General features: G+C 45.2%; 1 protein-coding gene across 3 annotated transcripts; it reads right to left on the minus strand.

Moving 5' to 3' along the window:
* Positions 1 to 1,695: 1,695 nt before the first annotated feature.
* Positions 1,696 to 15,584, minus strand: LOC311245581 (MOB kinase activator 2). 3 transcript variants are annotated; one of them, XM_084335476.1, is made up of 6 exons: positions 15,060 to 15,584; positions 12,076 to 12,163; positions 9,523 to 9,659; positions 5,869 to 5,965; positions 4,074 to 4,198; positions 1,696 to 3,020 (listed from the first exon to the last, which is right to left on the minus strand). In XM_084335476.1, the coding sequence occupies exons 2-6, from the start codon at positions 12,141 to 12,143 to the stop codon at positions 2,776 to 2,778; spliced, it is 672 nt and encodes a 223-aa protein (XP_084191602.1). In that variant the 5' UTR covers positions 12,144 to 12,163; positions 15,060 to 15,584; the 3' UTR covers positions 1,696 to 2,775. The 3 variants fall into 3 exon arrangements, with proteins under 3 accessions (XP_084191602.1, XP_084191601.1, XP_084191603.1); XM_084335475.1 differs by lacking the exon at positions 12,076 to 12,163; XM_084335477.1 differs by lacking the exons at positions 4,074 to 4,198; positions 12,076 to 12,163.
* Positions 15,585 to 16,710: the final 1,126 nt, after the last annotated feature.

Consider the following 16,710-nt stretch of genomic DNA (forward strand, 5'->3'; position numbering starts at 1 on the left):
TAACACGCAAACGTATACATGAAAAAACGTACTCATTTTTACATGTTGGACGATAGATGGTGACTGTCAAATGAGCCATAGTATTGTCTCCATAGCTATAATATAGAATATAGATATAGCCCTGCAAACATTGTGACGCACAGTGAAAATCCCTATCTTTTAAAGCGTGGCCCATTGACTACAAGGAGGGATAAAACGGCTGGCACTGAAAGTGTTAATACTAAAACCACAAAACATTGCATGGAAAATAAGAGATTTATTTACATGTATAGAATAAATAGAAGTTACACTTGAAAAAGAGGACATGGTAACAAAAACAATGTTTTTATTGACGGGCAACTGAATTCTCTTACATATGATTAATATACATTTATTTAGTTTTGGAATGGAATTAATAATATTGTTTGGCTATCTTATGAAATGTGCATGTTTCACTTTTGGTAAATGGCTGCTTTTTTATATAGCGCTTTTATCCAAAGCGCTTTACAATTTGTTCCTCACATTTTACCCATTCACTCACACACCGACGGCGGAGGCAACCATGCAAGGTGCCAACCTGCTCATCGGGAGCAATTAGGGGTTAAGTGTCTTGCTCAAGGACACATCGACACGCTGCCCGGGTGGAGCGGGAATCGAACCGGGAACCTCCGGATTGCCAGACGACTGCTCTACCTCCCGAGCCATTGTCGCCCCCAGCATTACTTTTAAGCAGCCATTACTTTTAATTTAAATTTTCATCTGGTACAAAGCGTTTACAACACATTCGTCTTTGCAATCATTATGCTCTAACATGTATAATCAGTGAAGCCATTCTATAAGTATGAAGGAAGGTGTAACACAGTTGTCATAAAATGTCATCATATTTGTTCACAGGGCCTTTCTGCCCACCAGGCAGACCAGGCACTGCGCCTAGGGCCCCCGCCTTCCAGGGCCCCCAACCAATCAGATTTATATTCAAAAGAAGATCTCAGTATGACTGCCAAATTAGTAGTGGAATAACTATTTCATATCATAGTTCTTTCATTAGTTTGAATGATGTCAAACATCATTTCAACCAAAAACGTCAAAATGCCAAAATGGCTGAGATCTGATTTATGGTAAAAACAAAATGGCACCCAGATATTTAGTTGCCTCGCTGGTCCCCAAAAGTATAGGGACGGTTCTGTTCAGATTGTGATGATGTTAACTAAACACATGTTAATTAAACGCCTGTTTTTACTCAACAGGAAAGACGTGGTAACTTAACTTGACCTTGACCTGATAAAAACATTCACAACGTAACACAATAGGATTTTAAAATACACTGTAACATATGCAACATCACCGGACGTCACGTTCCAACGATACACAACGATATACAATTGGGGGGCAGTGAGGGATCCCCAAGCCTCTCACCCGATGGGATCCCCAAGCCTCTCACCCCACCGGGATCCCCAAGCTACTCACGCCACCAGGATCCCCAAGCTACTCACGCCACCAGGATCCCCAAGCCTCTCACCCCACCGGGATCCCCAAGCCTCTCACCCCACCGGGATCCCCAAGCCTCTCACCCCACTGGGATCCCCAAGCCTCTCACCCCACGGGATCCCCAAGCCTCACACCCCACCGGGATCCCCAAGCCTCTCACCCCACCAGGATCCCCAAGCTACTCACGCCACCAGGATCCCCAAGCCTCTCACCCCACTGGGATCCCCAAGCCTCTCACCCCACCAGGATCCCCAAGCCTCTCACCCCACGGGATCCCCAAGCCTCTCACCCCACCGGGATCCCCAAGCCTCTCACCCCACCAGGATCCCCAAGCTACTCACGCCACCAGGATCCCCAAGCCTCTCACCCCACCGGGATACCCAAGCCTCTCACCCCACCAGGATCCCCAAGCTACTCACGCCACCAGGATCCCCAAGCCTCTCACCCCACGCAGCGAGAGGATCTTGAATCATGCAATAACTTGTTAACCAGATCATCAGAGTAAATAAATAATGGGTGAAATGTGACACATTAAAGGTCGTAAGATTCCTGATTGTTTGGAATGAGGACCGGGTAGATTCAACTGTGCGCATAATTCAATGGCTGAGTCCATGTGATCTTCATTACACAATTATAATCACTATTAAATAACTATTCAATTAAATCACATGCTGATGTAATTGTACAGTGGTTGGATATACTGTATGCAAAGTAAAAGTTTATTTATACACATACATTATATTATGTACAATAGCAGTGAAATGCTTCCTCTGTGAGCCCCCTCCCCCCCTAGACTGTGCATGCATAAAAAAAAAAACTATTAATAAACAGAATAAATCCAACACTTATTCCACGTAATTGTGCGGTGATTGGGTCTACGCAGTCCTCATGGTGTTTAGGTGTAGCAGAGAGAGCCTTTAACAGTTCACAGCGGGGGTGTTTAGGTGTAGCAGAGAGAGCCTTTAACAGTTCACAGCGGGGGTGTTTAGGTGTAGCAGAGAGAGCCTTTAACAGTTCACAGCGGGGGTGTTTAGGTGTAGCAGAGAGAGCCTTTAACAGTTCACAGCGGGGGTGTTTAGGTGTAGCAGAGAGAGCCTTTAACAGTTCACAGCGGGGGTGTTTAGGTGTAGCAGAGAGAGCCTTTAACAGTTCACAGCGGGGGTGTTTAGGTGTAGCAGAGAGAGCCTTTAACAGGTCACAGCGGGGGTGTTTAGGTGTAACAGAGAGAGCCTTTAACAGTTCACAGCGGGGGGTGTTTATGTGTAGCAGAGAGAGCCTTTAACAGTTCACACTTCACAGCGGGGGTGTTTATGTGTAGCTGTGCAGTCGCAGGGCTGCGACGAGGTCCTGCAGTGGTGCAGTGTCCTCCTGCTCCAGCAGGTGGTGCTGTTGACAGAAGTGTATGAGGTGGCTGAACAGCGTGTTGAGGTGTGGGTGCAGATCCAGGGTCAGAGTCTCTCTGTAGTGACACCAGTAGATATGAGCCAGAGCTCTGAATAACAACAAAAACACCTTCTGGACCAGGAAGACAAACCCTGCAGGGAATGTCGAACCTGAGGGAGAGAGAGGGAGAGACAGAGACAGAGACAGAGACAGAGACAGACAGAGAGAGAGAGAGAGAGAGAGAGAGAGAGAGAGAGAGAGAGAGAGAGAGAGAGAGAGAGAGAGAGAGAGAGAGGACAAGTTATAAAGGGGGGAGAGCTTGTTGTGTAGACAATGATGAACCATATCTACACATCAAATCACCTGTTATTATACATAACATAAAATGAAATAACAGGACATGTTGCTAACTGATCTAAATGTGTTCAATATTACAAAACACATGTGATGTCAGGTGAGAAGAAGCGGCTGGCGACTCCACATGAATTTACCCTACTCTTGGGATTCATTCCGATCGTCATAGGGGCACTGTCTCGATAATGCAGTGTTATTAACAGCGTGTAGCCGACGCATGAACCGGTTGGGATTCGAATAGACGCGGCCTGGAAGCGTCAACGCGGAACTGGAAATCCGTTGGTAAAAAAAAATAGACACAGCGGCTGCGCCCTGCCTGGGATAGTTAACTTTTGGGACGCTGAATTCGCAGTAAAGGAATATATGAACAAGCCAGCAGAACTATCCGAGCCCCCGGGAGGGTGATCGAAGACCTTTTGCATGTCGGCAATCATGTATGCGGGGAACGAATTGCAGAGGGAGGGCGCAACAGCCAGGTGGGGTAAGCTGGGCTGTGATGTGTGCATCAGAACGGTTACATTGTTTGTCTCGCACGCTCAGAGCGCGGAGTTGGGCAGCGGTATCCTCTAGTGAACGAGAGTGTTGGTTATGACGTGACAGACAGTGGAGCTGTTTGCAGATAGCGAGCATTTTGACGTGTTGCGTGGTGGCGATGTCTCGCAGACAATACAACTACAAGTATAATTATATAATATATATATTTTATAAAAATAAAAATAAAATTATATAAAAAAAAAAATTAATCAAAAACGATCGATATCTCAGCACCCCCACTTCCCGCGGACTTCCCGCGTCCCTGTCCAGCGGGCCGCAATTGGCCCGCGGGCCGCGAGTTTGAGACCCCTGATCTAAATGGATGTTTATTTCACCTGCGTTGGTCGGGCACACGTCTTCGTCTGCCAGCAGCTCCTGGATGTAAGACATGGCGTAGTCGAAGTACAGAGGAGCTGAACACTTGAGCTTCCTGCCCTGCTCATCGGTCCAGACGTACACCCTGCCGGATACAAGTGGGACTGAATGAGTTACAGGGTTCCCACAGACATTGCAAAATGAAAGTCAAGGACTTTCAAGTACTTTTTTTAAGCACTATTTTTTATTTTAACCCTTTCACTGCCACACGACACAGAAGGTTAACCCTTTACTATCACACACCGGCTGTCGTGTGGCAGTGAAAGGGTAAAGCCTCAAATATACTTCCTTGCTCAATCCGCATCCGCACGTGCGCATCGGTGCACGTCAGCGCGCTCGTCCGCACGGACCTCGCATCCGGCTCCGATTGGGGCCATTACACAAATTACGTCACGCGCACCAAAAGATTTATTTTATTATAATTTTTTTTTTATATCGGCCCTATCTTGATTTCGGACCGATACCGATGTGTAAAAAAACTGCCATAGCGGCCGATATAATATCGGCGGCCGATATATCGTGCATCACAAATTTCTAGCAGTTATACGTTTCTCTTGGTATCAGACTTTAGAATTGGGGAAATTCTGACATAGCGGGACATCAAGACATGACATGCAATTCAAATTAATTTAGCACAATATATGGACTTCAGTTGTGCATCTTACAGTTATATAAATATGTAATAATAATAATAATAATACATTTAACTGCTTGGGCTAAAAGTGATCAGTCTAATTTGTCTGTCTGTATGTTTATAATGTGTTTTAAGTATGAGGTGGCACACAGGGACCGTCTCCATTGTCTTTAGAACCTGGCCAGACCTGGCTGGACCCTGACTGAGACAGACACCTTTCACAATCTGGCCGTAAATGTCCAATCCCCCCCCACCCCCTCCTAATGTACAGTTTCCTCCCCCTCGTATGTATATTTGATCTGTTAGGATCTCCGTTTAACAGTACTGTATATTTGCATATCTTGTATGTCACAAATGTAACAGTACTGTATACCTGTATGTCATAAATGTCAGAAAATGTGTCAAGATATATATCTGTATGTTGCGTATGTCATTAATGTCATTATGAATTGAAAATGGGGGACCCTGATGCAAACAAGACGAAAGTCTTTCTCTGGTCTGCATCCCCTTAACAATTGTGTGTACTGAGCCGTACTGTATTGTACCCATTCTGCAATCTGTTAATAAAGTTTTCAATCAATCAATCAATCAATCAATCAATCAATCAATCAAGACCTGACTGAGACAGACACCGTTCACCACCTGGTCAGAACTGGCTGGACCAGGACCCCGGCTGAGACTGTTGTATCATCATGGTTCAGCTTGTTTACCACAGTTGTTGGTGTGAATTTTGAAAGGTTGCCTAGCAACCGGAGAGTTTACAAGAAATGCAATTGAGACGCAAACCCAACCATACCATGCCATGCTAGACCATGGCTAGCCCCTGCCAGGCTGAACACAGCTAATGGAAACACAAACATAACCATGCCATGCTAGACCATGGCTAGCCCCTGCCAGGCTGACCACAGCTAATGGAAACCCAACCATACCATGCCATGCTAGACCATGGCAAGCCCCTGCCAGGCTGAACACAGCTAATGGAAACACAAACATAACCATGCCATGCTAGACCATGGCTAGCCCCTGCCAGGCTGAACACAGCTAATGGAGAGGCAGTAGTTTCCCACCCTGTTTAAGATCCAAACATGACCGGTAGTAATGTAACCAAAACGGTAACATACGTGTTGCCCGGTCCACAGGCGGTAGGACAGGTAGTTGTGGTGCAGACCTCTGACAGGGCGCTGGAGAACAGGTTGATGTGCTTAAAGAACGCTATCGCTGAGGAGAAAAACACAACAATCACATAATGTTAGGGATGTCCGATATTATCGGCCGATATCAGCATTCAAATGTGATATTGGAAAATATCGGTATTGGTTTTCAAAAAAAAAATCAAAATACATTTTTTTATTTTGTTTACATTTCTATAGCCTTTATTTACCCAGGCAAGCAAGTACGAACAAATTCTGATTTTATTTATTGTCAAAAGTATGCATAATGTTGTGTTAATTCCACAACAAGAGATATGTAATGTTAATTACCTGAAATTATTTAATTTTTTGGGGGAGGAAACCCTGCATTGCATATATCGGTATCGGTTGATATCGGTATCGGAAATTAAGAGTTGGACAATATCGGTATATCGGTATCGGTAAAAAAGCCAATATCGAGCATCCCTACATAATGTAGATATACGTATGTAACAGAGTTTATTGTGATTCCACTTGTCAAGGTAACTAAGATGAGCCGACTACGTAACCTGACTGACCAGGATATTTTGTGTTGCCAGGTACTAAATATTGTCAGTTGATTGTACACTGTTTATTTCATGTTACTATATTGACCATTACACGAGGAATGAGCCAGTGTGAGTGATGTTTGGGTGTGTGATGAGCCGACTACATAACCTGACTGACCAGGATATTTTGTGTGTTGCCAGTTCGCAGAATAAATCACCCAACTGTGTTTAACTGTGTTAAAATTACACAACACAAGTAAAAGTTGGTTATACGTACATCAACATAAAGAGCCTTACAGAAACCCGGCATGCTGAATTGACCTATCTCAGACCCCACCCTCTTTTCTTGATCCTTCAATCACAACTGTTTGTCCAAGGGAAGCAACAGTTGTGATTGGAGGATCAAGAAAAGAGGGCAGGGTTTGAGATAGGTCAATGTAGTTATAGTTACAGGTCCTACCCATCCCCCTCACGTCATTAAGATGTTTAGATGTGACAGAGCAGAGACTCAACATATGTTGAATGTTACTGATGCTACTAACCTATTCTCTATTCAATGAATGAATGAAAACGTTATTGCCCTTCAAGGGAATTTGCTTTGCACAAAGAGAGCAACAAAAAAGCCTAATAAGCCAAATATGAACAAGCACAGACAAACAAGACATGAGCATAATAAATATGAACATCATAAAAAGCATGACACTGCATGACCCTCAACGGCACCATGGTGCAAAGTGCTAAAAAGACCAAATAATTTAAACGTGTTAAGCAGCTGAATGCTGCGTGGGACAACGGACGTAATACATCGTCTGGTTCTAGTCCTAGGCATGCAGTACCTCTGCCCTGAGGGTAAGAGTGCATACTCAGACCATAGTGGGTGCAGTTGATCGGCTATGATCCTTTCTGCCAATTTCCTGGTGTACTGGTCTGACATGTTTGTAATACCGCACATTGCTTCAATAGTTGCCTTACCTCCTAATTTGACCATCCTATCTAATTTATTCTTATTCTGTACACTATCCCCCCCCCCCCCCCCAGCACTGAATACAGAAAGGCAGCACACTCTGGATGCAGGTCTTAATATAGAACAGTATCTGCAGAGTTCTGTCCACTTTGAAACTTCTAAGTTTCCTCAAGAAGTACAGACGTTGTTGAGCCTTTGTAGATCTGGCATTGGTGAGTTCCATTCCATGTGAGTCGATGGAACTGACTCATTATATCTGGTTTCCAGCTCAGGACTGATTCATTATATCTGGTTTCTGTTCAGAACTGACTCATTATATCTTGTTTCAGCTCAGTTATCACTGTCGCCTCACAGCTAGAAGGTCCAGGGTTCGATTCCCGCTCAGGGACAAGGTTGCTGCGTTGCCAGTTACCCAGGTGGGGTATCTCCCGGGCCTTTCTGTGTGAAGTTTGCATGTTCTTCCCCTCCCAATAAGATAAACCCAATGGAAAAACATGCAGAACAGATCGCTAACGGTCCCTGACGAAGATGGACAGGAGCACATGGATAGGTCCCCGGGTGCTGTCGTACTGAAGGACTTTACTAGTGTGTGATCTATAAACTAGTCCTACTGAAGGACTTTACTAGTGTGTGATCTATAAACTAGTCCTAGTGAAGGACTTTACTAGTGTGTGATCTATAAACTAGTCCTAGTGAAGGACTTTACTAGTGTGTGATCTATAAACTAGTCCTACTGAAGGACTTTACTAGTGTGTGATCTATAAACTAGTCCTACTGAAGGACTTTACTAGTGTGTGATCTATAAACTAGTCCTACTGAAGGACTTTACTAGTGTGTGATCTATAAACTAGTCGTACTGAAGGACTTTACTAGTGTGTGATCTATAAACTAGTCCTACTGAAGGACTTTACTAGTGTGTGATCTATAAACTAGTCCTACTGAAGGACTTTACTAGTGTGTGATCTATAAACTAGTCGTACTGAAGGACTTTACTAGTGTGTGATCTATAAACTAGTCGTACTGAAGGTCTTTACTAGTGTGTGATCTATAAACTAGTCGTACTGAATGACTTTACTAGTGTGTGATCTATAAACTAGTCGTACTGAAGGACTTTACTAGTGTGTGATCTATAAACTAGTCGTACTGAAGGACTTTACTAGTGTGTGATCTATAAACTAGTCCTAGTGAAGGACTTTACTAGTGTGTGATCTATAAACTAGTCGTACTGAAGGACTTTACTAGTGTGTGATCTATAAACTAGTCCTAGTGAAGGACTTTACTAGTGTGTGATGTATAAACTAGTCCTAGTGAAGGACTTTACTAGTGTGTGATCTATAAACTAGTCCTAGTGAAGGACTTTACTAGTGTGTGATCTATAAACTAGTCCTAGTGAAGGACTTTACTAGTGTGTGATCTATAAACTAGTCCTAGTGAAGGACTTTACTAGTGTGTGATCTATAAACTAGTCCTAGTGAAGGACTTTACTAGTGTGTGATCTATAAACTAGTCCTAGTAAAGGACTTTACTAGTGTGTGATCTATAAACTAGTCCTAGTGAAGGACTTTACTAGTGTGTGATCTATAAACTAGTCCTAGTGAAGGACTTTACTAGTGTGTGATCTATAAACTAGTCCTAGTGAAGGACTTTACTAGTGCATGATCTATAAACTAGTCCTAGTGAAGGACTTTACTAGTGTGTGATCTATAAACTAGTCCTAGTGAAGGACTTTACTAGTGTGTGATCTATAAACTAGTCCTAGTGAAGGACTTTACTAGTGTGTGATCTATAAACTAGTCCTACTGAAGGACTTTACTAGTGTGTGATCTATAAACTAGTCCTAGTGAAGGACTTTACTAGTGTGTGATCAATAAACTAGTCCTAGTGAAGGACTTTACTAGTGGGTGATCTATAAACTAGTCCTAGTGAAGGACTTTACTAGTGGGTGATCTATAAACTAGTCCTAGTGAAGGACTTTACTAGTGTGTGATCTATAAACTAGTCCTAGTGAAGGACTTTACTAGTGTGTGATCTATAAACTAGTCCTAGTGAAGGACTTTACTAGTGTGTGATCAATAAACTAGTACAACTGAAGGACTTTACTAGTGCGTGATCTATAAACTAGTCTCTACTCACCGTTGCTGGCCAGCCACTCTGATTGGTCCAGACCAGGAGGCAGAGCTGAGAGAGCAGACAGGTCAGAGTGACAGATCCTCTGACTCACATACTGCTGCTGGAGGAACGGACGCTCCAAGTTATTATTATTGATCCCCCTGAGGAGAGAGAGAGAGAGAGACAGAGAGAGAGAGAGAGAGAGAGAGAGAGAGAGAGAGAGAGAGAGAGAGAGAGAGAGAGAGAGAGAGAGAGAGAAAGAGAGAGAGAGAGAGACATTTACATTTATATTTACATTTAGTCATTTAGCCGACGCTTTTATCCAAAGCGACTTACAAGTTCTGTACGACAAGTCATCAGGAAGGGCACAACTCTATCAGCTGAGAGAGAGAGAGAGAGAGAGAGAGAGAGAGAGAGAGAGAGGAGACAGACAGACAGAGAGAGATAAAGGGAGAGAGAGACAGAGAGAGAGAGAGAGAGAGAGAGAGACAGAGAGAGACAGAGAGGAGAGAGAGAGAGCGAGACAGAAACACACACAGAGAGACAGAGAAAGAAAGACACACACAGACGGAGAGAGATATTAGTGCTGTGTAGGAGCGATCACTAGGCCTGTGGATCCTCCTCTCCTGCTGCAGTCAGTAGATAACATACTTTATAGTCTCTGGCTCTCTCTCTCTCTCACACACACACTCACGGTACATTCTGCTGTTGCTGATCTAAAATGTCCACTAAGCTATAGCTGGTGATGTAATTAATGGACTTGTTGAGAGCCGGCGTAATTAAACATTTAATGAGGTGTAGCTAACTGCTGCCGCGGTCAGCGTTACAAGAGCGGATAGCTGTGAAGAGCCTGACGTTGCACAACAAGTATCGTATCGTGAAGTAGAGAGGATCGAGGTCTGTCTGTCTCCTTCAGCCGGTCAGCCCCCCCCCCCCCCAGCGCGCTGCACAGTACCGTTAACCCTTTCACTACCACACGACATAAGGTTAACCGTCTGGTAGTGTGGTAGTGAAAGGGTTAACCTGCTGTCGTGTGGTAGTGAAAGGGTTAACCTGCTGTCATGTGGCAGTGAAAGGGTTAACCTTCTGTATTGTCGCAGTGAAAGGGTTAACCGTTTGGTAGTGCGGCAGTGAAAGGGTTAACGCCGGTTCTATAACCAGGCACCCTCTCATGCCTGTGTGAACACTAGTCCTGGACAGTCCATCTAGGAGTGAAGTGATTTGACTATAGATGCAAACGAGGACAGCCTCTCTGACTAGTGTGTGCGCTGTCTGGTGATATAAGTGCGTGTCTGGTAGGGCTGACCTTTTGGTTTTTTTTTTTGGAATTCGAAGCTTCGGGCCGAGATTCAATTTTAATTCGAAGCTTCGAGATAAAAAATAAAAAAAGATTTTATAATTGTTTATCATTTTTATTTATTTATTTATTTTTAATGTTGTGGGACTTGTACAGCACTTTGTTCAACTTTGTCCGTGCTGTAAAGTTGAAACCTTTTTAAATCTTAGACAAACAAAACACTTTGCTTTCATGAAATATTGTAAGCCGTCATTTGAGGCTTTATTATAAAAGCAGCACAATGAACACAAATCTGTCCGTGTCGAGTCCGACCTCATCTTAAATAACAAACAGCATTGCTTGTTGTAGTTAACAAAGAGAGGTAGAGTTGATTTAGCAAAAAAAAATTATTATTATTATTTAAAAAAAAATTATAAAAAAAAGAATTTATTATCGAATTTAATTTTCATATTCGAATCCCATGCCCATCGAACGAAGCTTCGAAGTATTTAAGACAGCCCTAGTGTCTGGTTGTCTGATGATATATTCAACATTCAATGGTTTGGTCAAAGTGTTCAAAATGGCCGCGATCTCTTGGACTGGGGAGAAAGTGGTTGTTATTATGTCCCTATCAGACAATAGACTCTACAGCCCACCTGCAGAAGCCCACAGGGAGCGGAGGCGCACGTCTTCTCGTCTTCAGGGACTAGTACTGGGCAGACAATAGCAGGGGGGTGTTGACTTACAGTACCGTCAACGGGGACTCCCAGGGGAGGCAAAATGGTTCGACGTCATAGAATCATCAGTACTAGTAACACAAAGTCTTGCTTTTGTCTAAATCAGAATCCCCCAAAGAAATGTTTAAACTTCATATATTGTGCTTTTTTCTTTCTCTCAAAACATGCTTATTGTATATTAATACACTTAAATATTGACCTGCGCATCTCAAATGAGCTACATACAGTCTACTATGTATATTATTTATATATTATGTACACATGCAGACCCCTACATACAGTCTGCTCATGTATATATTATAGTATGTAGGGCGGCCGGGTAGCGCAGCGGACTAAGCGTCTGTCTACCACCGCAGAGACACTGGTATCGAATCCAGCTGTCAGCGGTGCCTCCGGCTTGGCCCGGTTGTCATACTGGCACAATTGGCAGTGTCCGCGGGAGGGAAGCCGGTGGGTGGTAATCTGGTCGTTGTAAACAGCGACTCCTACAGGTCGGTCAGGGCGCCTGCACAGCGAGGAAGGGATCTGGGTGAGGTAGTGTGCCCTCCCACGCGTTACACTCACCCAATGAGAGTCCTCGCTGCCAGGTGAAAAGAGGCTGCTGGCTGTCTCCTATGTATCGGAGGAAGCATGTGATAGACTTCAGGGCTCCCTAGACCGGCAAGTGGGGGGGAAATGCGTGAGTGAATGGGTAAAATGTGAGGAACAAATTGTAAAGCGCTTTGGATAAAAGAGCTATATAAATGCACCATCTAGGGAGAGAGAGAGAGAGTTGTAAAGACAGTGTAGTGTTAATGGTTGATTGAAGAGGAGATGCAGGCGTTCCCTAGTGACCCAGGAGGACGCCTGCTTCCCATTGGCTGTTCTGTTCAGCTCCATGGTATCACCTCAATTAGACCCCCCCCCCCCCCCCCCCCCCCTCAGCTAGCAGCCTACAGTAGGGGCACCAGGTCCCACAGCTACTTGTAATGCTAGTGTTTGTATGTAAACACCCTCTGTGGAACTGCGCCCTCACTGTCTGTCTGTTTACCTTTGTGTGTGGACCAAGTAAACACTGAACTTAGCAGGGCCAGCTGTCTCCAAGCAGCGCGCACACACACATACACACACCTCTTTTTGAACACTGTTTCGACCACAGGTTCCTGTTAACCCTTTCACTGCCGCACTACCAAACGGCCGGGTAACCCTTTCACTGCGACGATACACAGAAGGTTAACCCTTTCACTGCCACACAACAACAGGTAACCGTCGGTAGTGTGATAGTAAAGGGTTGACCTTCTGTAGTGTGGCAGTGAAAGGGTTAAAAGAATCCACCTCCACTGTTGCTATCAGACAAATATGTGTGACACACATATGCACACATGCACGATTGCACGTACACACACACACACACACTCTTATCTAGAGAACATTCCTCAGTTAACCATGTGCAGCCAGCCTCCTCTCTCTCTGTCCCCCCCCCCCCCCACCTACCCAACCTCCTCCAATGTACAGTTTCTACGTCAAATGTATATACTTTTTTTTCTGGACTCTTTTCGTATCACAAACAGTACTGTATTTGCAAATCTGGTATGTCATAAATGTATAGATGTAGCAGTACTGTCTATCTGTATGTCATGTATGTCATATATGTTACGATGAATTGAAAATGGGGGACCCTGATGTAAACAAGACGAAAGTCTTTCTCTGGTCTGCATCCCCTTAACAATTGTATGTATTGAGCTGTACTGTACTGTACCCATTCTGCAATATGTTAATAAAGTTCTCATTAAGACATTCATTCTACATGTATGAACCATGTGCAGCCAGCCTCCTCCTCTGTCCTCTCTACATGTATGAACCATGTGCAGCCAGCCTCCTCTCTCTGACCTCTCTACATGTATGAACCATGTGCAGCCAGCCTCCTCCTCTGTCCTCTCTACATGTATGAACCATGTGCAGCCAGCCTCCTCCTCTGTCCTCTCTACATGTATGAACCATGTGCAGCCAGCCTCCTCCTCTGTCCTCTCTACATGTATGAACCATGTGCAGCCAGCCTCCTCCTCTGTCCTCTCTACATGTATGAACCATGTGCAGCCAGCCTCCTCGCTCTGTCCTCTCTACATGTATGAACCATGTGCAGCCAGCCTCCTCGCTCTGTCCTCTCTACATGTATGAACCATGTGCAGCCAGCCTCCTCCTCTGTCCTCTCTACATGTATGAACCATGTGCAGCCAGCCTCCTCGCTCTGTCCTCTCTACATGTATGAACCATGTGCAGCCAGCCTCCTCCTCTGTCCTCTCTACATGTATGAACCATGTGCAGCCAGCCTCCTCCTCTGTCCTCTCTACATGTATGAACCATGTGCAGCCAGCCTCCTCCTCTGTCCTCTCTACATGTATGAACCATGTGCAGCCAGCCTCCTCCTCTGTCCTCTCTACATGTATGAACCATGTGCAGCCAGCCTCCTCGCTCTGTCCTCTCTACATGTATGAACCATGTGCAGCCAGCCTCCTCGCTCTGTCCTCTCTACATGTATGAACCATGTGCAGCCAGCCTCCTCGCTCTGTCCTCTCTACATGTATGAACCATGTGCAGCCAGCCTCCTCCTCTGTCTCTGGTCTCTCTATGAACCTCCACCATAATTAACTCAGTCTTGAGTTCTTACAATAATGCTGACACATTTTTAGAGAAGATATTTACATTTTACATTTACATTTAGTCATTTAGCTGACGCTTTTATCCAAAGCGACTTACAGGTTCTGTAAGACAAGTCATCAGGAAGGGCACAACTCTTGAGATTTCCCTAAAAATCTCCCGCCCCCCCCACCTCTGACAGATCTGCCTCTTTTGAAAAGAGAGCGACCCAACAAGAGGTGAAAACGGACATGAAAAGTGGAACAACAACAGGAAATACGCTTTGAATTATTATTATTATTAAAATCAGTTGAAGATAATAATACATTGTAAGAGAGCAGAGTGAGAGCTTTTCACAGAGAGGTAACAGACATGCGGCAGATAGAGATATAGAATATATACAAATACTAGGCGGCTGGGTGGCGCAGCGGACATTGCGCTCGTCACCAACGCAAGAGACACCGGGTTCGAATCCGGCTGTCGGCGTTGCCTCCGGCTTGGGCCGGCCGTCATACTAACTCAATTGGCAGAGTTAGCGGGTGGGAAGTCGAAGGGTGGTAGTCTGGTCGTTGTGAACAGTGACTCCTACAGGTCGGTTGGGGCGCCTGCACAGCAAAGTCAGGAAAATGGCGGGGGCAGTGTGAGCCTCCCACACGTTACTCCTCGCCAAATGAGAGTCCGCGCTGGCAGGTGAAAAGATGCAACAGGCTGCCTCCACATGTATCGGAGGGGACATGTGATGCAAGGCTTCTATCCTCCCTGCAACCGGCCAGTGGGGGGCATATGCGAGCAACGATCAGGACAGGGGAGGGAGAATTGGCACGAGAGGTAAATTGGGATGGGGAGAAAAATCACAGAAAAAAGGAGGAGAAAACAGTAGATAAAAAAAAAAATAATAATATATACAAATACTGATACAAACAAGTACTTACAGCTTCTCACTGCTGGCGTCAGCGGGGTGGAGGGTGGTGGTGTCCGTCTCTGTGGCTGAGGGGTAACTATGGCAACCCCCCATGGCACAGAGCTAAGAGCAGAGCTGCTGGTCGCAGCAGCCCCCCGCTTCCATCCCAAACACACACTTCTAGAGGCAACACACACACACACACCTCTCAGCTCGTGCACACACACACACACTTCTAGAGGCAGCACATGGTAACCACCCACTCTCTCACACACACACGCACACACACACCTCTCAGCTCGCACACACACACACAGAACAGGACACGTGCATAGCTCACATTCTCTCTTAGTCCTCCTGGGTTGATTTTGTATAATTCCCAAAATGGAACCAAAGAAAAGCGGTATTCCTGGAGTTTGAGATGTTCTTTTGTGTAGAAGTAAGGCTCCTTGTGGGTCTCTCTCTCGCTCTCTCTCTCTCTCTGGGTCTCTCCAGTGTCAGTGTCTCTCGCTCTCACTCTCTGGGTCTCTCCAGTGTCAGTGTCTCTCGCTCTCACTCTCTGGGTCTCTCCAGTGTCAGTGTCTCTCAGTGTCTCCTTTGTTCCACCTCTAGGCTCCTCCTTCCCAGGAGCCAAGCAGACAGGCAGGTTTCTCTACTACCACCTCTGACAAACTCCACAACATATTTACTCTGCCCTGTGCGTCTCTCTCTCCCCCCTCCCTCCCTCTCCCCCTCCCTGCTCACTCAGTCCACACTGAGCATGCTCACTTCTCTCCACATGCAAACTCAGAAAGGCAGGTGCAGGTGATATAGGAAACGTACCGTTCCAAGAGATGAGAGAGGAGGAGGAGAAGGGGTGTCTTAATCATCTGGAGGTTCTCCTGGTCACCTCCTCCTGGTAATATGCAGTTCCCCTCAGGGCAGCTGAATATGTTTCAGAGAGAGAGGCTTCTTCCAGATCATATAAAATCAAATCAAATCAAATGTATTTGTAAGGCCCGACAACACACGTTAATGTCCCCATGGGCCGGACACGTCTTCTTTAAACAAGTCAAGAAGAAACATCACAATAAATCAAGAACCTAGCAATAGGAAAAAATGCACCACAGGCAATGTGGAGGAGAGAAACCTTAGAAGGGTTGTTCAAGGGGGGGGATCTCCCTTCTTAGATCCCTTCGGTGATAGTAGTGTTGCATATGAAGCAGTCGCCCTCAGGGCAGCTGAATATAATGTGTCAGAGAGAGAGAGGCTTCTTCCAGATCATATGAAGCAGTTCCCCTCAGGGCAGCTGAATATAATGTGTCAGAGAGAGAGAGGCTTCTTCCAGATCATATGAAGCAGTTCCCCCTCAGGGCAGCTGAATATAATGTTTCAGAGAGAGAGAGAGAGAGGCTTCTTCCAGATCATATGAAGCAGTTCCCTCAGGGCAGCTGAATATAATGTTTCAGAGAGAGAGAGAGGCTTCTTCCAGATCATATGAAGCAGTTCCCCCTCAGGGCAGCTGAATATAATGTGTCAGATAGAGAGGCCTCTTCCAGATCTGAAGCACCAAGTAGCTCTGTGTTTACATTGGGGGTTTGGTGTGTAACCAACAGTAATCATTTGTGTGTGTGTGCATGCATGTGTGTGTGTGTATGTATGCATGTTTGTGTGTGTGTATGCATGTGAATGCATGCGTGTGT

Source organism: Notolepis coatsorum (genome assembly GCF_963971535.1).
Source record: "Notolepis coatsorum genome assembly, chromosome: 18".
Classification (NCBI taxonomy): domain Eukaryota; kingdom Metazoa; phylum Chordata; class Actinopteri; order Aulopiformes; family Paralepididae; genus Notolepis; species Notolepis coatsorum.

Coding starts and splice junctions, on each gene's coding strand:
- LOC311245581 (XM_084335475.1), bottom strand. CDS start 15,142: ATGGGGGGTTGCCATAGTTACCCCTCAGCCACAGAGACGGACACCACC. Junction 5,966..9,522: donor AGAGTGGCTGGCCAGCAACG/GTGAGTAGAGAC, acceptor TTTTCTCCTCAG/CGATAGCGTTCTTTAAGCAC. Junction 3,021..4,073: donor CGTGTGCCCGACCAACGCAG/GTGAAATAAACA, acceptor TCTCTCCCTCAG/GTTCGACATTCCCTGCAGGG.